The following is a 24,704-nucleotide window of genomic DNA, read 5'->3' as shown; positions in this document are numbered from 1 at the left end:
ATTATTATTATTATTATTATTATTACAACAACATGTCCTTAATTAATTCAAATGTCGATCTAAATATTTAATGAGAGAAGCTATAAAAATGTTAAATATTATTAAATGTTAAAAAAAAGACATTAAAACGTTTTAAATTTTAAAAAAAGGCCTTCAGTTTTCCTTCTGATAATTTTAAAATTCGATGCAGTTTGCATCAAAGCATTACAGTCCTCATATTTGTTAAATATTTATTTCACAAACTTTTAAAATTTGTCTAGATTTCGATCATCAACGTTTTCTATCGAAATGTTAAAAATGTTTTTTGTTTTTTTTAATCGTACAAATTGTGACATATTTAATTTACCAGCGTTTACATCGAATCGATGCAATAATAATGCATCAATTAAAACCTTCAAATAAATATTATTTTTCAGTGCAGGGCCCAATCACGAGCAGAGAAAGAGGATTTTCTTTCTGGAGTTTATTAGAAGATTGCTGGAACACACCTCCCTGTCGGATTTGGCTTACAGGATGAAGAGTACCAATGAAAGTAAAGAGGACAACAGAGGAGAAGTTGTGACAGAGGGAAGGACACAGTGGGACATTTCTCCATGATGCACATGTCGCCGCAGATTTTGTAAACATACTTGTGCACAAAGTAAAAAGATTACTTACACAACGTTTCTGTAACAATTAACACGACAAACAACGTGGTGATCTCAATGTGAAAAACAGGCATTAACAGTGACTTACACCATCCACAAAATAAGGTCTGATCAGCAGACAGCTCTACTGCACGCAGTGACTCTTTTTTAATGCATAGAGTGTTTGCACTGCAAACTGGAACACATTACTTCACTGTGATCTCTCCTTCATGAAGCTGAAGGCTCTCTGTTCTGGATCTGTTTGGAACTTTTTCTTGGGATGCCAATTTAGACCCAATTAATTTCCAGAGCACAGGAGCTCCCCTCTGATAAGTGACAAAGTGATGTCTGTATATACAAAACCATTTCAACTCTAAACCTTAAGGGTCCTTTGTGCAAATTCAAAATAAATATATCTCTAGATGTGACAGCCTTCAGAGGCTCCATTACAGCCCGTGAATCAGAGTTTCATGCAGGCCTATTATTTTTTTTCCTTAGCCATAAAAGTTTGCAACAGAATTTGAGTTCATAGCAGCCTCCAAATAAGAATAAATGAAGAGATGGAGAACAGATTCATGGATTATTCTATACCAACAACGACAAAACTCAAACCAGAAACACAGTTTAACAATCAATGAGGTAATTCGTAAATGGCTATACTTCAAATAATAGGCCTATTCGGAGAAAATAACTCGCTATAGTATCAAGCAAATTACCTCTTTTTTTCCGCGTGTGTTAAAAGGCAATGTCGACGTAGCTAAAACTTTTTCCCTCGAAACAACTGAGCGAAAGTGTGTGTCATCTGTCATTTGCATACTTCACATTCACCGATAACGTGAAAATAAACAAGATATATGAAGCCTCAGAAAATGGGTCATCTAAAGCCCAGTGTGCACCAACGTGTAAAAGCGCTGGAGACAAAAGACTGAAAATGGTGTCTTAGTGTCCCTTGGTCCCCAAATTCAGTCCCACAACTTTTTTGTTTTTCTGTCTTTTCTTCATCAGTGAGCTGCGGAAAATTTCAACCTCTTCTGCTTCTGTCTTTGGTTACAAAACCACACGCGCACCACGTTTTTTTTCAGGTCCAACTTTTCCGCTATAGCTGCTATTTTCTCGGACGACGGTCGAGGCTGCACGGCGAAGTATGCCTCCAAAGACCTCTTCTCTGGAGCCGCTATCGAAGTCCTCTTGCGCTTCTTCTCCCCTCCGTTAAAAATGTCCGGTTTGTTCAGTTTCTCCCTCTGGGCCCCCTCGGCCTCCTCCAGCCAGGCCTGGAGGATCGGTTTGAGCGCAATCATGTTGTTGTGGGACAGAGTTAACGACTCGAAACGACAAATTGTACTTTGGCTCAGTGATCCCACGCCGGGGATTTTCAGATTAGCCAGAGCGCCTCCCACGTCCGCCTGGGTCACCCCTAGCTTGATCCTCCGCTGTTTGAAGCGCTCCGCGAAAGCTTCCAGCTCCCTTGGGTCCGTGTCTGAGTCATTGATGGAGGGCAGGCCGGCGTTAGTGAGCCCTGGGCCGCATTGACCCCCACCGTGATGGCCCGGTAAGAGCCCGTGGTGGGTGAGAGGCGAGTTCATGCTCATAGCCTGGTGCGAGAGGTGACTCAAGCCGTGCATGTGCGAGTGCGGGTGGGCAGAGGAGGTGGGAATAAGCCCTCCGCCGCCACCTCCGCCGCCCCCGCCGCCTCCTCCTCCACCGGTCCCGTCGTGCGCGCCGGACATGAGTGCGAGGGACGGCGAGCTGATGTGGTCCATGATGTCCTGGTGCTCCAAGTTCTGGTGGTGGTGGTGATGGTGATGGTGGTGGTGGTGGGCCAGTGGAACTGTGGATCCCGACGAGCATGGCACCGTGCTCATCGTGTGGTAGGTGGCGTCGGGCTTGAACGGGTGCGTCTTGCCCTGGGACACGGCGATGTCCACGGCCGCCAAAGCCTCTGCCCGGGCCAGCAGGGTCTCATCCAGGCTGGCGAAGATGTTGTTCTGCAGCTGCGAGGGTGGAAATTTAAAAATGAGGAGAGGAGGGGGAGAATGAAAGAGTGCGAAATGGGTAAGAAGAGGGGAAAAGAAGAAGAAAGGAAAAGGGAAACGCATAAATAAATGCATCTGTCATTCGGGAGTTTTGGCGACACATAACACAGCCTGAGTATTCCTTCAGAAGCGGCAAGTCATAAAAATTAATACAAAAACAGTGAAGTCGGGCTTTGCATGCTTTCAAAAGAAGACTCTTCTTGTGATTGCCGTGGAATACATGAAAAAAACATTAAGCGCGTCTTGGCTGTATGTGCCTTGGAGCACCGCTTGTTATTACGCACAGGCAGCGTTCAGCTCTACATGCAGCCAAGGCAAGAAAAAAAGGACAAAGTGGAAGTTTTTTTGAGGGGATAATTTACCTGTGGAGTTTGTAGACAAGCTCTCCTTATAGCTTCCGAGCTGGAATGCAGGGTGGTGTACTTGTGCTCAGGCAAAGAGGGATGCATGGCGAAGTGCGGCTGTTTGCTGTTCATGGACATCATCTTGGCGAGCTTCTCCAATTAAAGTGCACGGGAAGAAAAGGGGGTGAAACAGCTACAAGAGCTGTAAAATAGTCATAGATACACAGGGATCCTTTCTCCTATCCAGTAATGATGCAGTGGAGTTCGCTGTGTAGTGCGCCGAGTGCAGCCTTGAGCCCGGAGATCACAGAGATGCCTGCAGTCTCTCAGACGCACTTATCTGTCTACTGTTTCCCACTGCTGGGGATGAGAGAGGCTCTTACACCTGAGCGCCTCAGATCTCGTCAAGCCCGTGCTCGGCTGCTCTCGCGAGACATAAACTGCCAGAACAGTGAACGGGCTGACAGATAAAAACTGCTCACAGGGCAGGCAGCAACATCTGGAGACTAGACGCCTGCGTTTTTTTAGGGCTCACTCCACTTCATCGAGACGCGGAACTGCGCCGGTCCAAATGCCTTTAGGCCTTATTCTTCACTTTTAAGAGCCGATAACCATTGGCTCAAAACTGTTTTTAGTCTGCAGCTGCTTTTTACCCTAATCTGATTTCATGTAGTTACTTTAAAAACGTGTTTAAAAAGCAACCATCCTGTGCCAACATCTGTGCGTAACGCGTAAAAATCAAGAATACAATAAAGGATTAAAGAAAATTAAAAACACATATCATTTTAACATTTATATATTTATTAAATTCACTTTGTAAGTGGACACCAGTCTGATACAGTTAATTGCCTGGTCTGCACAGTTCAGTCCAGCCTCTCTCATCTTAACCCTCACATGTGATGAGCCCGCCTCCTTATCATTAAAGCCCATCAGCGCCAGATGAGCTCTAAACAAATTGATTTAATACACCAGCGTCACCTTGTACACAGTCTTTACCTAAATTAATTAATCCCAATGAATTAACACTTCATTTATTCAAACCACAACGGTTGTCTAATTAAACTTTCATGCAGCGATTAGAGGTATGTGAAATATACATGATATCGTTAAATTTGCATAATAAATAAGGCGCGTCGTCAAAGGATGCTGCTTTCACATCGGCTGGGGCTTTAATGACAGCATATTAATAATTGTTACTGTTTGATGTAAAAATTTAAAGGCAAGGTGTCTCAAAAGAAAATACAGTGGATAGCAAAAGTCTACACACCCTTGTTAAAATGCCAGGTTTTGTGATATAAAAAATGAGACCAAGATCAATCATGTCAGAGCTTTTTCCACCTTTAATGTGACCTATAACAGGAACAATTCAATTGAACAAAAATTTTAATCTTTTAGGGGGAAGAATAAAGAATAAAAAAACAAAATTTTATTGCAGCACTCCTTTTTTTTTGAGGGGTGTATTAGCATGGCACATCTTGACTTGGCAATATCTGCCCATTCTTCTTTACAAAAAAGCTCCAAATCCATCAGGTAGTGAGGTCATCTCCTGTGCTCAGCCCTCTTCAGGAGGTTTTGTGTTAAACTGACTGGTATTTGTATCTATTCATACTTCCCTCCACCTTGACTAAGGCCCTGGTTCCAGCTGAAGAAAAACAGCCCCAAAGCATGATGCTGCCCCCACCATGCTTCTCTGTGGGTATGGTGTTCTTTATGTGATGTGCAGTGTTGTTTTTATGCCAAACATACCTTTTGGAATTATGGCCAAAAAGTTCAACCTTGGTTTCATCAGACCATTAAACATTTGATGCTTTTGGGAGACTTCATGTGTGTTTTTGAAACACTTTGTCAGGCTTGGATGTTTTTCTTCATAAGAAAAGGCTTCTGTCTTGCCACCCTACCCATAGCCCAAACACTTGAAGAATAAGGGAGATGTTGTCACATGTAGTACACAGCCAGTACTGGTCTGAAATCCCTGCAGCTCCTTTAATGTTGCTGTAGGCCTCTTGGAAGCCTCTCTGACCAGTTTTCTTGTCTTTTCATCAGTTTTGGAGGGATGTCCAGTTCTTGGTGATGTCACTGTTGAGCCATATTTTCTCCCCTTGATGATGACTGTCTTCACTGTGGTCCATGGTATATCTAAGGCCTTGGAAAAGTATTTGTACCCTTCTCCTGACTGATACCTTTCAACAATGAGATCCCTCTGCTGCTTTGGAAGCTCTCTGCGGACCGTGGCTTTTGCTGTAAGATGCAACTGAGGAAATATCAGGAAAATCCTCCTAGAACAGCTGATCTTTATTGGGATTAATCTAAGACACTTTAAATTATGACAGGTGTATTCTGAGTACTATCTGTCATGAGTTTGAATGTGATTGTTTATTCTGAACACAGCCACATCCACAGTTATAAGAGGGTGTGTACACTTATGCAACCACATTGTTTTAGTCTCTTATTTTTTATTCTTTCCCCTAAAAGATTTTAAAAAGAATTCAAGTGAATTGTTAATCTCTAATTCTGGTTTAATGTCAAAGCATGAGAGATTAAAAGCAAATACTTACCCCCGTCCATTTAAAGCCTCCTAATTGGTGGTTGACTTAAATCAAGTGATGAAGTGGAATTAAAAAACACAAAATAAACAAACTTTCATGAATTATTTGTCATTATTTTGATATTTTATTTCCTCAGAGAGCCCTACATTGAAATATCTAATTCAAACAGTTTCCATGACAGTCTGGTTCATCCATCGTCAGCAGTCAGAGCATTAAAAGAATATCATGAGGATGAAGTCTTCTTAGGATGACAAACATCCGAGTAGCCTGTTTCAGAAGCGTCACAGTTTAGATGTGATCCCTCCTTCGTTACAACAAACAGCAGAGACATTTCTTCAGTAATGACAGACAGATTTTTCAGTTTCTACAGACTCACATTAAAAGCATTTAACTGCCACTGAGACCTACTCGTAGACTACACAAACATCTTCCACAAACGCGTCTTAACTTGTACGAAACTGACATTAACGGACAATAACTTACATCAAGCGTCACATTCACTTTCTCTTTTTTTACTGAAGCAACACGGAGTCTTCGTTTCTCTAATCTTCACATGAGCTTGGACTGTTTGGTGGGACTGCTGGTGTTAAAGGGACTGTGAGACTTCCTCTTTGTGGGCTGGCTGAGCATCAGCGTGTGTCTGTCTCTTGTTGTGTTTACAGGTTTACTGCTGCAGCTGGAGGAAGAGGAGGAGGCGGAGGCGGAGTGAGCCTGATCCTGGTCTTGGTTTGCTGGATTGATGGAACCAGAAGGACCAGCATCCTTATTCTCCTCCAGTGAGTCAAACAGCAAATCAAAAGACAGTTCATCTGTCTGTGATGGCTCTGCACCGTCACCGTCACCGCAACCGCCCGGCGCCTCTGCGAAGCCCTTTGGAGCCTCTTTGTCGTTTAGGGTGCCCTCCATGGATCCTGTAGCTGAGATCTTCTCAGGGTCGCTCTGGGTCGTGGCTTTCCTCTCAGGCTGGGGTTGAGGTTCAGGGACGAGAGTGTTGTCTAAGTCTGCACGAGGAGACGAGGCCAGAGAGAGCTGTGAGCCTCGACTGCTGGAGCTCTCCCCGTCCAGCATCATTGAGTCCAGCTCAGAGATTTTGTCCAGGTACGCTGCATCCATGGAGGCCTCGCTGGTGGTCTGGAAGGCATCCGACTCCTCGTCATCTACGAGATCTGAGGATGTGGCTCCCTTTGCAGAGCTGCTTTTACTCGGACCTGCACATGACTCCTCATCAGGTTTGGGTCTCTGCCAGCCGCTCCAGAAGGCACAGCTTGAGGGTGGGGTGTCAGCATTTGCAGGCAGGACTTTGGGGAACTTGTCGATGCTGCTGAACTGGCTCTCCATGGCGCTGCTGCTCTTGCCCGTACCAGGGAACTCTTCAAAATCTAACTTCCTAAGATAGGACGCGGGTTTGAATGCCACCCTCTTTTCCCGGATGCCGGGGCTTTTGAGCGTCAAGGACCTGAACGCAGAGGACGGAGTGGTGGGAAGAAAGTCAGAGGAGGCGCTCTCCATGTCCTCCTTCTTCAGCTTGTCAGTCAGACTCTTGTTGAACTCTTTGAGATCTACGGACGGTCTGAAAACCAGACTCCTGGAAAACGTCCGACACTCCACCTCTGGATTGCTGCTGATGAGCTGCCTCTCGTTGTCGCTCAGGCTTCTCAGCATCATGTTGATTTTCTGCTGCTGTGTCAACGTCTCAGACCCGACCTTACCACTCACACATGCTTCCTGCACATCGAGGGGTTTCTTTTCTGACTTGCGAGATTCCAGGTCCTCGATGTACTGGTCACTGCGCTCCAGAGCCTTTTTCAGGTGGTCCACTTCACGCTCGTACTGCTGGATTTTAGCTTCCAGCGCGGCCACCGTGTAACGACCAAACCTGGGGACAGAATGTGTGTCTTAGTGCTGTTCAAAGATCCTCATGAGATAGATCATTGGCAGAGGGATACATGTCTTTAATTCATCATGCATCAAGACGGAGATTCTGTATGTCATTTCAAAAGTCATTAAAGAGATTGTTTTTAAACTTTGTTGTCAGATTAGTTTAGAAAGTCTGTCACTGTTGTTTGTTTGAGTTAATAACCATCACACCAAGTCGATGCCTCCAATTTACTTATTTAATAGACAAAAAAGTGACATTTTATTTATGAGACCAGAAACGCCTCCATCTATCTCTAAATCTTCATTTCACTTTTTGTTCTGTGAAATTGAAATATGGGCAAACAAGCTTTTCTGCCTTTTCTTTCCAAACAAGAGTCTGAAAAAGACTGAAAAGCACTCAGCTCTGTTGACCTAGAGTAACCTCCAGTGATGAAACTGAAGCTCATACAGAATTGCAGAAAAACTGCAGTTCCTCTGAGCATCCACCCGAGGCTGGATGCAGGATGGAGTCCCCAACAACACCCAACATGTTAAAACGTTACTTTCTGCAGCAGAATTAAACCTCTTTAAACAGGCTGGAGGGAATTTGTGTCAAAATATTCATTATAAAGATATTAAGACCAAGAGTTGTGCATAGTTTTTCATAATAGGGGTGTGTTCTTAATTCTCAAAGGTCTAGAGGGACTGTTAAGTCTTACTTGTGACAGCAAGACGTTTTTAGCTCACAGTTTACTATAGGGACCACAGGCCATGTATCATTTATGTTTTGTGCCCTTAAGTGAAGGTTTTTTTATTTGCATTAAGGCAATAAATGCCTCCCTATATTACCACAGATGAACTGTTCCTGTTGCCATATCTTTTGAAACAAAACGGCAGAACACAAAGTAATCTAAAAAGAATTGGAGGAAGATCAAATCAAATTCAATGTATTGCCTAAAGACTAAAAAAAATGGGAGTGGTACAAGAGCCAGAGTCATTCTGAATGGTAGCGGGATAGGACAGGAATTTTTCTTTTTACTCTGGCCCGGGATGGGGATGGGACAGGAGTGAAAATCCACTCCCGTGTCACCCTCTAGTCCAAACACAAGACATTTACTCACTTCTGAGGAGATCTGCTGACCACCTCTGCTTTCAGTCTCATGTTCTCTTGCACCAGGTCGACATTCTGAGAACGTAACGTCTTATTTGCCTGAGAAAGTAAAACACGGTCAACGTTACAGAATATTTATGGAATACAGACTGAAGCATTGTTTATAAGTGACTTCAATCAGTGGCTCTATCGAAGGATGGTAAATAAACAAGCAGATGACCCGTACTGTCCATAATATGAAATGCCAAATCAGAAAAGTGATGAATGTTGTTTTCATGATCTTACAGAGGAGGGGTTCTTAATACAGCTAATTAAAAAAACACAGTATAATAAAACAACATTTTCAGTCTAACAGTTTGAACTGGATATTATAAAATAAAAAAGTTGATAGACATCGTCATGGACGTCTTACTTTGCTCTTGAGAATAACACGAACATGTCACCAGCTTTTACTTCACCCTGTACTGTCTACTACTAGGATAGGATAAGTCACACAGTAACTTTTCTAACAGGTTGTTTACCTCTTTGAGTTTGTCCATGTCTTGCTTGATTTCATCACAAACATCTGTTGCAGCTCTCAGCTTGTTGGTCCACTCCTCCAGGACGTAGGGGTCGACTTTCTTGTCATCAGTTTGCACCGCGTTGATGCTGCAGGGATCCAGGGCAGTCTTCAGCTGAGACTCCAGACTTTGATTCTTTGTTTTCAGCTCCTCGTTGTCTCTGATCAGCCCGTCAATTTCATCCTTTAAAAGAGAAAATACAAACACGGTTTAAACACGGCGTCATGGTCCTGATTCTCAGAGTGCTGAGAAGTTAGCGTGGCTACCGTTAGAGATTTAAGTTTTTGGGAAATGCTGAACATGGTGTTGTATCCTAATATAAGTCGACATCGTTTTACAGAAGCTGTTATCCTGCCAGATATTCTGAGAGCAGAAATAAACCAACAAATCTGTGGTAGGGTCTGGAATTGAAACTCCACTGAACTGTGTTGACCTGATAATCAATGCCTACATATTTCTGAGTCCATTCAAAAACCTCCACCAGCTTATTATTCACTGAAATGAAAACCATGACAATACAAACCCGTACCTCATACTCCCGTAACAGCAGCTCTCCTCGGGTTTTTCGGAGGCACTTCCTCATGCGAGGGCTGTCACTGTGATCGCTCTCATTTGAGCCTCCTATAAGAGAAGAGCATATAAACAGATAACAGGTAAGCACACCTGACAGCACAACATATAGTGAGGTACAAAAGCTGCTTTAAGTGGTTCATAAATAATGCAACAGAAACATGACTATAGACCCTCAACCTGAAACATGCAAACATGACGTCTGCGTGGACTCCTGCTTGAAGTCCTGACTTAAATAATTAATATTTAACATTTTGAGAAATATACTGGTATAACTTATACAGCTGAGAGGGTTTGTATCAACTTTATGTTCAGTAAAGAAGTTGATCCAGGACACGCTGAGCCCAAAATATAGAGGCAGATAAAAACAGGCCTTTTCAGGGCGCTGGTTTGGACTCGTGGTTAAGTTGCTGCCCCATGTGCCGAGGCTATCGTCCTCAAGCAGACGGCCCAGTTCCCTCCAGTCACCCGAAACTCTCTCCCCCTTTCCTGCTCTATCCTTCGTCCCCTCCTCTCTGAATAAAGGCCTTTTAGTTCCATGTTGCATTTTGTTTGCCGACAAGATAACCTTTTATATAAGTGTCACTTGGGTTTTGTTCAGCTCTTCTACCTTCTGTGTTTTCATAATCAACACTTAGCTGTTGCATAAGTGTTCTAGCTGAAGACTTCAGGTATCTCTGGGTTACACCAGGTAGCCAGCAGCCGGCTGCATGTTTGCAACAATGCACAAATTAGATATACTATAGTTAATAAAGAACAGCTTAACAAGCAAGCAAGCATGTATTCTAAAAGGACTTTTGTGAAAGTCTTGCTTACCTCATCCTGTCTCCATTTATCTAAATGACATATTGACTCATGTCTAAGAGATTGAAAAGTGGCCTATGCCATGCCACTCCGTAGCTAGTGGCCTGCCGTGCCATGTTGCTGCATGTGCTGACATGCCGGGGCCTGAGCAGCTTTTCTTCTGATCAGTCATCAAATAGTCTCACATTCTCATGTCTGATGATCATTTTGCGGCTTTACAAACCGTGAAATAATGTCTTTTGGCTTCACTTCCCAAAAAATGTGGACGTGTTTGTTACTTTCATAGAAATAAAGAATCAATACTGCACTTAATGGGCTTCTTAATACACAAATAAGGTGTTTTATCTATCATATACACTACCAGTCAAAAGTTTGGACACACCTTCTTATGTTTTTTATTTATTTTGATTATTTTCAACATTGTAGTTTAATACTGAAGACATCAAAACTATGAAGTAATCTGGTTTTGCCATAATCTGGATTACAACAGTAGTCCTATAGGGCTATCCATTGTGTACTAACCCTACCTCTGAACAACACAACTGATGGTCTCAAACACATTAAGAAGGCAAATCATTCTACAAATGAACTCTTGACAAAGATCATGTCAATTAGAAACCATTCCAGGAGACCACTTCATGAAGCAGACTGAGAGAATACCAAGAGTGTGCAAAGCTGTCATGAAGGAAAAAAGGGGGCTACTTTACAGAATCTAAAATATAAAACATATTCTGGTCTGTTAATTAAATAATTCCATATATGTTCTTTCATAGTTTTTATGTCTTTGGTATTAATCTACAGTGTTTCAAATAATTCAAATAAATACAAACCCTTGAATGATAAGATGTGTCCAAACTTTTGACTGGTAGTGTATTTACTCTCTACCACATTTGGTTGAAGAAGGGAGAAATAGATACTGCAGAAGGACTAACCCAGGGCTTCCACCAGATCTGTTTGCATAAACTGCCTTTTGGGGTATTTTGAAGCAACAGTTTGTCTGACGTAGTCCTGGTGTAACCTGGTATCACTCCTCGGTGCCAATACGTGTGAGTTTGATGGGCAGTCAGGATTAAACTGCAATATTAGTCTGCAATTTCACATAAAGCAAGAAGTGCAACATGTGTGAATACCTAACAGTGCATGTTTACTTATAATCCAGTGATGGATGTTGTATTGATAAAGGAAATAACAGCCTATGGTAACCTAACTCATGTCATCCTGACTCATTGAACCCTCCTGCATATAGACACAGCCTCACATCCCCTCTCTTCTGTTGTTTAGTGACTGATCCCCTTTTGCACACTGAGAGTAACTCACCTATGATTTCTCTGCAGGGACTCTCTGCTGTGATGGGGACCCTGCAGGTTGGACACTGGCTGGCTTTCTTCAGCCACATCTCCATGCAGGATGAGCAGAACACGTGGTTGTTTGCACAGATGACGGGCTGTTTGACCTGCACAGAGAAAAACACACACGCAGCCTGTTAGCTAACTGTAGCTTAAAATCCCGTTACTGATACACAAGAGACACAATGTGAGTTAGCATCTGTAGCTAACGTTGGTAGTCTTTGTAGCTGGTGACTTCGCGGTAACTAAGCAGCGGTTTATCTCGCGGTAACTCATCATCTTTGATTAGCGGTTAAAAACAGAAGTTACCTTTCCGAGACAGATCTGACACGAGATCGGCAAAGTGAGAGACAGAGTGGACGACTGGAAGTTAAGAGCCATGCTTTGAGGGTAGACAGCGCCGCTCACATACACACACAAACATACACACACACAGCTTCTCTATGGAGATACGAATTTCCCACCAGGACCCGCGCTTAGTCTGACAACTACGGGAAGCCAGTGTGACCAAAAAGGCGTTTTTAAAAGTTCAACAGCAGGAAGTGACTGACTGTCAGCAGCTAACGTTAGGAGAAGTTCTGCGGCGAGCTTACTCGTGAGTTATTTTTTAAATTTAATGACTTTATTTTAGAGCGTTTTGTGAACTTTTTAGTGACAGTAACTACGGTGGCTGGGAAGTGTAATGCAAATTTAAGACAGTCCAGCTCAATAGAAGGAATATATAATGGACAGCGTCGCTCCGCCTTTTCCCATTGAACGGTTTTGAAGCCAAAAATATCCCGTTCCAGAAATCTGACATCTTGTAAATTTTCTGCAGCCAGAGTCTGCGCAGTAGGGAATTTGTGTGTTTCCACGGTAACAAGCTCCGCCCTACAGCGTAGGTCCTAGACAAGCGGCAACCTCTCGTCTCAAAATATGAAGCCCATGCGGAAGTGTTATAAACTGCAACTCATCAAGAATCCACTAGAGGCTGGCTGCAGAAACATCGGAAACCACATAGACATGAATGGGAAAAAGACGATCTTTACGGCATTAGAGACAGATTTTTTGACCTATACTGGTGCTAACCAAGGGAGAGGTTCCGGTGGCTGGTGGTGAGGCTTTCAGCAGTGGGACTGCCCCCTGGTGGCTGGCTGCAGTATAGGTCAAAAAATCTGTCTCCCCCATTCATTTGAACGGGGGAGCAGTCAAACTTTAAAAAATAAATACACGTCGTACGAATGTTTCTCATATCCGTATGCTGTGGTGATATGTAGTTATTATCTGACTGTTTTGTGTTCAAGGCCTCTTTTTCCTGAAAAGTTTCTTTTTCGTTAGTTATTAGAGTTTAAAAAACAGGGTTCTACTTCTAGATTTCCTTTGATTCACAGCCGCCGTGGAGTGAAACTTCAAAGAACCCACAGCGTCTTGTGACGTTACGCTGTAGGGTAGAGCTTATTACAGTGGCTTCACAGGCTCTGGCTGCACAATGGCTGCGCCCAGGAGAGGGATTTTTTGGCTTCAGAACCGTACAACGGGAAGAGGCGGAGCAACGCTGTCCATTTTTATTTACAGTCTACGGTTCAGAAGATATTTAGATTTCAAGTTTTTGCCCAAATAAGGACATGACTGATGTGACTCCCGGTTGGGAACACATGGCTGTTGGCTAAGAGGTTTACACTACGTCACACTCAGCCTAGTTGAGTTCTGCATTTCCAATATGGCTGCTGACGTTGATTGGCTTCAAAACAGCTCTCAGGAACAGATGGGTGATGTCACGGATACTACTTCCATATTGTATACAGTCTATGGTCTACACACACTGTAGGGGGGGTGAATTTTTTCATTACGCGGCATTTTCGAAGGTATTGAGATTACGAGACTTCCAATGAAAGGTACAGCTGACTTGATTGATAGGAGGGAACATTGTAGCTGTTAGCAAGGAGGCTAAAGGCCCGCCTCTTTACCTCACACTAGTGCAACAGAAGTTGGGTTGAGTTCAGCATTTTCAATATGGCACCCACCGACGACTGGCTTCAAAACAGGGCTCAGGAACAGATCGGTGACGTCACGGAGGATACGTCCATTATTTATACAGTCTGGGGATAATATATATTTGGCATTAAAAACCCTGTTTCAACTAAAATATGTTGATTCAGACTGAAATGAGAAGACGTAAAAATTTGTTCCTGCCAATTACAGATATATTTGATTTGGAATTTCAAAATAATATATATTATGCTAAATTTCCAATGTTTTTATTTTGAATATTTAAATCGGTTATAGCTGTTATTGGAAGGAAAACATATTGAGGCATTCTCTTTTCAGTCTGAATCAAAATATTCTAGTTGAAACAGGGTTGTTAATGTTGAATATTTATTAACTCCCTGGCTGTTGCATACTTTCATATTACAGACGTCTTTTATTTTGAAAATCATTGGTACATTCCTTTCCATCAGAATCTGCCATTTGTAAACGTGTTTCTGGTAAAAATATTCTGTCCCTTGTAAAAGTGTTTCTGACTTTGTAAGTTTGTTTTCTTAAATGTTAATTTGTTTTGGTAAAAGTAACATTATTTTGTTTTATAAAATGGAAAAAAGTTTTCCAAAGTGTACATTTGTCTAAAACTTTGGAAAAGTGTTTCATCCTGTTTTGTATTGCACTTTTCAGCCACCGTAACTAACAGTTAGGGAAATTACACATTTGTTGTTTAACTATCTACTTTCAAAATAAAGCAGATATGGCTAATGCATTATCATATATCATATATTTGCCCTCTTGGCTTTAATTGGCACACCTGTGGAAAGTATACATATTGTTTCTTTAGTTCTGATTAGCACCATACATTTAATTCTGATACTGGGTTAATAAAAAGTCAACTTATGGGTGTATGAGTGAGTTTAAAGTATTCCCCATACGATTCTATCAATCTCAGGGATGCTGAAACTCCAGTGTGATTTGCATGTCGCAGGTGATACTGGAAAATAAATGTTAAAAATAAAACTTGAAAGAGGTGTTCAAGATTTCTTAAGGTCTACTGCAGTAAAACTAAATAAATAAAATAATTTTACATTCCCAGACGTACAGTAGCATACACACATGCTTAGTATTTGTGTTAAAAATATCCAGTAAACAAATGTAGCTGTTCTTGGAGTCACCTCCTTTTTATTATGCACATTATTCATACAGTCAAGTGAATAAAGGTTCCAGCACACCTGAGAGCTGACAGGGTTTTAGTCGACTCAAAATTAAAACTATTAAAAAAAGCAACATTTTTGATACTTGATTGCTGATACTTATTTGTAATGTTTTCATTTTCCTATGAAGATAAATTAAATAAATGGCTATCATTTATAAAACAATAGCACTAAAAGGGAATCTCCATCATAACAAATACATTATTAAAAAGAAAAGTCATAACTTAAATGCCACTTTCAGCACGTTAACTCATTTAAAGCATGCACATAATGCATACTACGGTGTAATACTGTGCAAGCCTTCATGTCAGGTAAACGATCAGATCTATAATGATGAAGAGGGATCTGATATTAGCATAATACCCACCACAAATATTTCTAATGACATCCACCACAGTTTAGCCCTCCAGAGCCATTACTCATATCCAAACCAACATGTCCAGAGCTTCATTGTGTCTCAAAGCGGGACGGACGTCTTCTCAGGATGTAATGTGATTAGGATTGACTGACTGTAAAAGAGCTTGTACACTGATCTCAGTTTATAAGCATCACTTGTACTTGTTTGGTTGTTTTCAACAGAATATTAAATGGATCACAGGCCGTGCCTTCGCCTCACTCATTTTTCAAAGCAGTGTTGTTTTCATGAGGATGTTGTATGATTAAAATAAATGTAAATAGGTTGAGTTACCAATATGCTACTGTATTTTATATGACTTATTATCACAGTATAATGAGAGTTTATTAACATGTACAACCCCTTGCTATACAAACAAGCAAATATTGGAATATTTTTAGTAACTGCTTCTGCCTGAACTAAAAAAAAACACTGTGTATGTGTTTGCATCACAAGCTTTCTTTAAGCCCATATTCGTCTCCATATCACAAAAGACTTCAAAGAGCACCTGATGTGCAGGATGCTGCCAGAGATGCTTTCTAGTGTGTCATAGTAAACCTGCAAATTGTAACTGAAGTGGCTCATAAATTTATTACCGGGGAACTCACTCTAGAATAACACAACAGACCAAAATAAAAGAAATTCCCTCCCGTTGTCTCTGTAACATTGCATTGCTTTGCAACAGGCCGGTCATTAATTGGTGACAGTCAATTAATCACAGCTGGTTCAGACGACTGCATCTATTGATCTTGTCCCAGCACTTATTTTTCATCCCTAAATGACACCGATCGCCAGATTTGACCAGCATGTGTAATGGACAGTGAAGAAGCAATGACCCGGGTGTCACTCTTACACTGGTGGGTACCTCTGCCCCCCCTCCCCCATCTGTTTCAAATAGCATCCTTACCATTTAGCTTGGAAAGGTTTAGACTGCCCTAAGAGCACAGCAGCGAAACAGTGCGCTCTGCTGCTCAGATGACCTTTTCTGTTTAAGGCTTAATCTCTGACAAATGCTTGCTTTAATTAGCCTGATACCCCCTGCCTGGACTGCCTCCCCACCCGGCTCCCCTCTCTCTCTCCTCCCCTCTCTGTGCCTATCTCCCTTTATCACTCCTTTTCTCTGTCTTCCTCAGTAAGCTTAGTGGGAATTCTCACACATCAATTTGATGTAAGAGGGAATAAATGACAGTCAGGTAGCCAGAGGTGAGACAAAATGGAAATACATTGGAGGTGTTGCTTTTGCAGGAATGATAGTACGAATTTCCAAAACATGCTTTATTTAAATATCAGGAAATACAACGTTACATCACTTTTAAGCATCACTCCTAGTTCCTGTTCATGCATTTCTCATTAAGGCAACAACAGATAAAATTAGAGATGATGTTTGAAACTATCACTTGTTTATGATAATTCACATTTAATGGATTTCCATTTGAAACGCAGGAAAGAGAACAAAGAGCAGAGGAAGAGGTAATAATGGGCAGAGAGAATAAGAGTGTAAAGATTAGCTAGCTTCATTGGGAGGTTTAAGATAACATGCAACAGCAACCTGCAGGGCTCATCTATTGATTAGCCACTATCAGAGACAGTAGAGTGTGTGTGTGTGTGTGTGTGTGTGTGTGTGTGTTTGTCTTTGTGTGTGCATTAAAGAGAATGGCAGAGTACAGCTTATAAGCAAGTGCATGAACTTGCACTTAATTTGTTGTATTTGAATCATCATAGCTTTAAGAAGCACTACTACTTAAGATGCCAGAAAAGGAAAAAAATATCTGAATGTGGGCAAAGTGTCGGTGATCACTCTCCAACACTGCTTGAAATTAAATCCTCTCCAAGCTTCAGATTCACCCAGAGACTGCAGCAGCCCGACGGTGCATCCCTCCCTCTGTAAAATAGATGCATGGCTACAAATCCTTGTTTTATTGGAAAGGGGCCTAATTATTAGGATGTAAGTCAGGCTGTGACTGGAGGGCCGTCTCCTTGATGCGGGCCCCGGTTTATATTTATCCCCTCCTCTGCAGCTCCAGCAGCAGTGCCACCATCACTACCAGCAGCGTGTGGCGCTTTTATTACATTGCCTCTAGGCAGGTTCAGCCCTGTCTCACACATGCACACACACACACACACTCACTCACTTACACACTCACACACACAGCCTGCAGGACCGGCAGCCAGTTGAGTCCCCTCCACAGCAGAGTTACCCCACATCCCCATGCAGCCCCACATGGGCCCCTGGGACGGTGGAGGGAGGGAGCGGGTATTATGGTAATACTAAAGCCTGCTGCTCCCTTCCCCTCTCCTGCAGCACAGCTGGGAAGGACCATCATTACAAGTATTGTAGCAATCTGTTTAAGGGGGACACATTGGAGAGGTTGGGTGACAGAGAGAGGATGAGTGCTGCATACATAGATCACATAAAATATGATTAAAATGTGCGTGAGGGGACCAGGAATAAAATGCAAAACTTGTTATGAACACCTTATATCAAGTCCACTGTCAAAATGGCTAGCTGTAAATCTCTATTTTCCCCTCTTTACTTTTTTATTTTATTAAAGGTTTCTTGCGTTGAGCTGGTCATATCTCAAGACAAGGGGCCTGTGGCACATAAGGAATAAATAGGACATAAAGTACTTGAATCTCTAATGCCTCATATAGCTTTACCAATCTGTATTGTAGTGTGTCACAAGCTGGAAATCCATTACAAAGTGACCAAAATCAAATAGCCTTGAATGGTGAAAGTGCACAGCTCTGATGGTCAAATCATGCAGGAACTCTCCAACCGATTATTTTTAAACGCAAATGAAATCCAGGAGATATATCTTTTCACGCTCTTTATGGTAATTGATAAGAAGCTTTAAATCTCTCAGAGAAAATCCCACAACACACATGTCTCAAAGGTGCTTTAAATACCTGTTTAGCAAAAGATTAATGATTATATATCAAGAAAGTCTGATCAGAGCAAACACCCACTCCTTCGACAGCAGATTAGACCTTTGACGGATCAGTCAATCACTCACTGTCAGGTCTGTGGGCCCAGAATCATCCGTCTTGTCTTCCTTTGGAGCAAAAGATCAGGCTTTGATTCAGAGCCTTCTTCAGACTCCATCATCCTCGCAGTATTTTTAGGAAACAGAGATATCCATTACATCCTTTTTTTCCCTCCCCCTCGTTCTATTTTCAGCTCAGATTTGACCAGAAAGTTCGATTGATAAAGCATTTAATCCATAACAGCATGTACAGAGGTGAAGGGTTATTGAATATTCTGCAGATGAACTATTTAAAAATGCATATTATCTCATTATTCCTGCTGCCAAATAACTGGAAACTATATATGCCACCAGATAGAAAATGGTCCTCATCTTTTTTTTTCTCCCTTTTCTTGACCTGACAGAGGGCATGGAGAGAGTGAAGAGGAGAGAGAGAGAAGAGAGAGAGGAGGGAGGAGAAGGAGGAGGAGAGTGGTCTTTTTAAAAACTGCCTCAGTGCGCTAATGTTCCTGAAACCTGAACCCTTATTGGATCTGAAGGGCATCATGACACAGGCGGCGTCCGCAGCCTCCGTGTGGAGGTGAGGATTAAAGGTGACTGTTTTACACGGTCGCAACATTCTGTTCAACACCGTGTTGTGAAAACACAATTATGTTTAATAGTTGTAATCTGTTTTTTATATTTGTAAAAACTAACAGAGCGAGGGTGAAGAAGTGTTCAACGACAACATCCCCCCTCCCCCCAACGACTCACCCTTAACCCACACTCACACACACACACACGCACCAACACACACATATACACCAGGAGGCCTTATTAATTATTTGTGGCCACTTGACTTCATATTGTGCTGCCAGTGGCTTGGTCAAAGATTATAATTACCACTTCCCTGTTTGTATCATTTTCCATCTCCTGTGCTTTTAGTGCAGTATTACTTCTCTTGTCCCTCGCTCTCCCTCTCTTCCTCCCTCTCTCCCGTATACACAAGACCAAAAGTGCAGGCACATCATTTATTGATAAGACAAAAAGAATGTAATGAAATTATCAATGTTCTTGAATTAATTATGAACATGATTAAGAAAGCTAAAATCTCAGGAGCCGGTCTCTCATTACCCATTCACTCTTAGGGATTGCTTTCATTCAGGGAAGGAGAGGCGAAAAAGCCTTCCAGCAGAGCCCACTCCGACTCAGCCCTTCTCCCTGCGTGCCTGTCCCCTTGTCTCTGCTGCAGGGGCCGACTGACCGACTCCACCAGTGCACCGGTCACCATCCGGCCGGCCAGCCTGGACGCTCTCTCCCGCACCCGTGGCTCGCCACTCTGCTGCAGCCAGGCTCAGCTAGCAGCTTCATGGCCTCTGATGTTTGCGAGGAAAAAGAGAGGATGTACACAACCTTCCTGATCTACTGCTGCGTTGGAGCTCTGGGGGTCTTGACCCTCTTAAAAAGGAAACATTCAGGGTAAGTGAAAGCTCTCAGATTTATAGTTTGAATATTTTGGAGAAGTAGTCTGCTGCAACTTTTCTTTAAAATTAATTTTTCCTCTGATGCATGCAAGAAATTAAATCCCCTCATAGAAATATTCAAATTAATTTAAGTCAAAGTTTTACCAGAGTGACTGCATGATGAGAAAACTTAATCAAACTCCCTGCAATTCTCCTGTTTAAAAACATATGATATGATCCATTAGTAAAATGATGTTTACAATCATTTTTTAAAGCTCTGTTTTAAAAGTGAAGGTAGATACTAAGTGGGTTAATCCCTCGTGAATCACTAGTCTGGGTTTCTTTTTCTTTAAGTTTTGCAGTAATTATTCTTAAGTGTTAAAAACAAACGTCAGACGTGTGTTCAAAATGTAAAGCTGTAATTTTGAATCAACATTAAATAATGTGAAAGATAAAATGAGGAATCTGCAGTGATTCTAAATCATGCTCAGGATATTTTTTGTGATTCTCTCTGCTAACGTGTCCTCCTTAGAACAATATGCACAACCCCCATTTGTAGCATGTTGCATCATTGTTATATGAGAGAAGCCGTGCACGTTAAACTAATTTCTGTTTATCCATTTATATTCAGTGAGAGAGAAATGTTCTGCCACAGCTGCACAGCTCTGCTTCAGCCTATCTTTCTTCTGCTCAGTCACATGGGACGATATATGGGGCGATGCTCCCCGAAGTATTGAGAGTTTCAAACAAAGTCTCAAATCTACTGTCTCTCTTTCCATATTCACACCATCTCTCGCTTCTTTCTAGCTTTCTCTCCACGTACACACACTCACACACACACACACGCTAAAGCATACAGAAGGTTCAGGACTACAAGCCTATGCATTGTTTTACCTCCTAATGCAAACAGACTGTAAACACGTCGTTTATTCAGACTAACATGTAAACAGAGTTTTATTTTTTGGGCATTTAAACGTTTAAGTGATTAACAATTCATGGAGAGAAAACAGGAAACACAGATTCATCTGATCCTTTACGTTCATTGAAAGAAGCGTGCTGCAGTTTGAAATACAGAGCAGCGTGGTGCTCTGCCTTTCTGCCATGGAGTAAAAACATTTCCCCCGTCTTGTGAAGGATTTCATGATTTCTGCAGCAGAATCAAAAGAAGGAAAGAGTCACTGCAACACTGAGAAAACAAGAGAGAAAAGAGAGAGAGAGTGATCTCAGGGGTTAATGGCAATCCTCCTGTCCCAGGGATTGATCCGAGTATTGGATCGCACATAAAGCTGCAGTTACTGGATATTACCCTGCCGCTATCGGCCTGCAGTGATGGCCTGGATAAGAAGTGCTTACCAAAGAGGATGCTCCTCCAGGGCAGATACGGTTTCTCAGCCCTCTGGGAACAACAACCAAATGCCTGCTGCTTGCTCAGGAACTTTCTACCTCATCGAGTAAATCCAGGGGCCTTATCAAGTTACTGGCCTACTGAACTGCTCCCAAAGATGTCTGAAGCTGCTCAGATTTTGAGCTGCGTCGGGCTAAGGGCAGTCATTAAAAGACACCTGCTTCTCAAAGATAAGACGCTTGATTATTTTGTTCGTCCGGCATGTGTTTTATGTCAGATGAAGTAGCGTTATCGCCGATTTCATTCTGAGCAGAATGCACTTTTATAGATTTTTCTGCTTCAGATTGTAAAGTTGCTGAGCTACTCTTTAACAGAATCATAAAGTTCACTTTTTGCTTCATGCTGACCATTCCTGCTCGCCCTGACTTCTTAGTGTAATCGCTTTCAAACTGTTTAAACGTGACCGCTTCAGGAAACTGTCCTCGAATCAGTCCTGTCTGCGTGTCCTCTTGTGGCTTCACTTCAGATTAGTAAAGGTTTTAGCTGATTCCAGATCTGTGCCAAGATGGGCAGCTCTACCCATGAGCATCTGCTGCATGTCTCTCAGTGGCATTACCCATGAAGCACCTGGCTCGTGCCACACGCCAGTAACCAGAGCCCAGATGGCAGCTAAACAGGCTAATTATTTCAACACAAAACTCTGATGTCCCACACCAGCACTGTGGGGCCTCTTTGGCATTCGGCATTCTCTCTCTACAGCTCCACCACAGAGGAAGTCTGCCACGGAGCTATAAAGATGTCAAGTGGGTAATCACGGTCATAGACAGGCCCCGGTACAGTGCTTGGCGTCCAGATGTAAAGATGGTCGTGTGTGGTGTCCTTTGGAGGAACAAAGGCATTTGGCAGAGTGGGACGGTGCATTGTTGTTGCCCATGGTGCTCGTTGATGCAGATGCCTGATCATTAAATCCCAGAGTTCACGATGACACAAGTTTTTCAGATTTTGGATCCTGGCTTTGACCGAATGCTCGTTCAGATAGTTGACTAAAGTTCACTGCAACATGTGAGCAGAATATGAAAGAACCACAACTTGTAGGAGGCGGTTTGGTGGACTGGCTTTGGCTTTGGTTTTAGATGAACTGTTGGCATAGGTTCAAACCTTGCGTGTCTGTCTCCTGGTGGCTGCACGGTGGTATTGCGATGTCTCTCAACATCCTACATCCTGCTTTCCTAAACCATGCATGAAAAAGTGTGTGTACTAATTTTAATTCCTGCACCACTTTTACCTCATCTCATATTGCAAACTCTTTTTTATCCTTGCATACAAACTGCAACTGCCCTTAAAGAGTAAACAAATGCATGCTGTATTCATATAATCTTGACCTTCTTCTTTGCATGTTTGAATCTTTATGTTCCTGCTCAGTCTTCTGTTGTTTCCCCAGAGCACCTGTCCGTGCTCCTGCAGCCTGGTTGAAGTGAGGTGTCTCTTGCTTTGAGAGTTGAAGAAGCATGCTGGTGTGCTTTCTGAAAACATGGCTGGATGTAGTTGGACATTCTGGTATTTCTAAGTTTGATGCATTGGACATGCATGTGTTCAGAAACACTGACTTGCTCTCTGAAACACTTGAGTGTGTTTATTGAACGCAGCTTCAGTTCATCTTGTTTGTGCACATCAGTGTTGTCAAACCCGCCTCTTTGAATGTCAACCTGCAGTTATACACGCTCTTAAGTACTCCAGCTGCAGTGCACTGCAGGCTTTAACCAAATTACCCCTGGTGGTCCAGTAACCCAACAGTATCAACATCTTTATCTGACATCAGAGGTTCCAGTTTCTCCGTGCATCTTCATCCTGAGGTTGATGAAGTGTTGCCATTAGGGCCCGTCTCCTGCTTCCACAGAGGAGTAGTCTGTGGTGCTTGATAAAGCCGGCACTTAGAACAAGGTGCAGGTCCCACAGCGATAACCTACTGACTCCAGCATTAAAGGCTCCATTGGTGGGAGACCGGCCTACATCTTGATCCATTGCTTCTTGTCAGAGAGGGGAATTGCTGGCCCGGGCAAATGTATTTGGTCTCTTTTTGTAACTCTGTGTGAAGGTATGAAGAAAATACCTCAACAGACGGACAGAGAAGTATAAGACATCTAGGACGGATGTTATAAGTTCGGTTATAAGTGATGTGATGGCATTAAAACACACAGATCCTAAAATCTGATGGTGTTATTTGCAAACAGAATTATTTCTTTAAAAGCAATCAATACATTACATTTAAGAGAAGATGTTTCATCTTATTTTCCAACCTCAAATTTTTGTAAAATAATTTAATACATATTTAAAAAAGATATGTAAAAAGAGATATGATTTAAAAATGAGCTGCTGGATGTTGTTTAGTTAGAACAAGTACAAACATTTTTAGCACTGTATAAAATATATACATCCAGTGAAACGTAGAGGGAAGTGTAATCTGTGGTCGTGTCTTCAAACTTGGAGACAAATTAGTGGAAATAAAGCAATAAAGACTCTAATTTGTCCCAGTACACTTCTACCTCATCCCCTCACCCTCCTCCCCTCTCCCTCTCTCCCTAAAGTGTGTCCCATCTGCTTTTGGGACCTCTCCCCAGCATGCAGGAGCAGGATAAGCACACCATTTCCCTGTCAATACTTTGCTATTAGCCTCAGCAGATCCATATATCACCGAGCTGTAGGCTATGAGCCGGTGTAGGGTGTTCTCCTTATCTGAATGGCCGAGGCAAAGGTTCTCCTCTCTGCCCTGCACTTTGATTTATCCAACCAGTGGGTTAATGGGAGAAGGAGCCGGGCCCTTTTACTCTTACCCTGAGGGGGTAAAATTGTGTGCATAGAGGGGGTGAGAGGAGGGTGGAGGAGCAGCAGGACGCGTCCTAAAAAGCTGCAAAGAGGAGTCCAGTTTTATCACGAGTTGTAGTGATAGATATAGATTATAAAGAAATAACTTTGTGGTAATATCCAGCAATCAAAAGCTTGTTTTAGTCATTTCAATTAGAGCATGGTGAGATTGACTTCCTCTTAAAGAAACAGTTCAGGATTTTGGAGGCACGCATTTTTACTTTCTTGCATGTAAGTGTGTAAAGACAAGAAGCTCTGCGGTATTTCCATTACTATCAGACAAACTTAAAGCTGAAGCCAAACGACATTTAGCTTGTCAAACAGAAGATATAAGGCCTGGTTTAGACCAAAGGGAGTAATGTTAGCCTGCAAGCACCTCTTAATCAGAGTTAATGTGTAATGAGCGAGTGGTTATGCGAATTAGAATTGTGACAGGGTGACAAGGAGCAGAGGTAAATGTCACAGCACTGTTAAAACAAAAAAGCTGTGAAAACTCAAAATTTCAAGGCAACTGTGCACGAGATTTTTGAGTTTTGAGGCCAACTATAAATCTTACATTTGAGCCAACTGATTAGTTTTTGTTGAGATAACTTATCATTCATATGTAGTGTAAAGTTATGAGTTCTACATACTAAGCGGTGAAAGTTGTGCCAACGCGTTATTTTTTGTTCAGAAAATGTATCTTAATGTGAATGTTCAAGGTG

General features: G+C 42.2%; 2 protein-coding genes and 1 long non-coding RNA gene across 9 annotated transcripts in view; 1 reads left to right on the top strand and 2 right to left on the bottom strand.

Moving 5' to 3' along the window:
* Positions 1–462: 462 nt before the first annotated feature.
* Positions 463–3,144, bottom strand: pou4f1 (POU class 4 homeobox 1). The gene is made up of 2 exons (XM_034680603.1): positions 3,022–3,144; positions 463–2,617 (listed from the first exon to the last, which is right to left on the bottom strand). Exons 1-2 carry the CDS (start codon positions 3,142–3,144, stop codon positions 1,628–1,630), a joined length of 1,113 nt encoding a protein of 370 aa, XP_034536494.1. The 3' UTR covers positions 463–1,627.
* A 2,504-nt stretch (positions 3,145–5,648) lies between these two features.
* On the bottom strand, positions 5,649–12,303 carry obi1 (ORC ubiquitin ligase 1). The gene is made up of 6 exons (XM_034679769.1): positions 12,107–12,303; positions 11,769–11,904; positions 9,607–9,698; positions 9,039–9,260; positions 8,528–8,616; positions 5,649–7,425 (listed from the first exon to the last, which is right to left on the bottom strand). Exons 1-6 carry the CDS (start codon positions 12,176–12,178, stop codon positions 6,099–6,101), a joined length of 1,938 nt encoding a protein of 645 aa, XP_034535660.1. The 5' UTR covers positions 12,179–12,303; the 3' UTR covers positions 5,649–6,098.
* LOC117810138 overlaps positions 12,038–24,704 on the top strand; it is a 40,220-nt gene continuing 27,553 nt past the window's right edge. For 2 of the 7 annotated variants that reach the window (XR_004630720.1, XR_004630714.1), the window contains exons 1-3: positions 12,038–12,392; positions 18,756–18,944; positions 19,479–19,809. This is a non-coding gene — a long non-coding RNA (uncharacterized LOC117810138). The remainder of the gene's footprint in view (positions 12,393–18,755; positions 18,945–19,478; positions 19,810–24,704) is intronic. The other 5 variants (XR_004630717.1, XR_004630718.1, XR_004630719.1 and 2 more) reach the window with 5 other exon arrangements.

Source organism: Notolabrus celidotus, chromosome 3 (genome assembly GCF_009762535.1).
Source record: "Notolabrus celidotus isolate fNotCel1 chromosome 3, fNotCel1.pri, whole genome shotgun sequence".
Lineage (NCBI taxonomy): Eukaryota > Metazoa > Chordata > Actinopteri > Labriformes > Labridae > Notolabrus > Notolabrus celidotus.
This window is presented reverse-complemented; position numbering and strand designations above follow the sequence as displayed.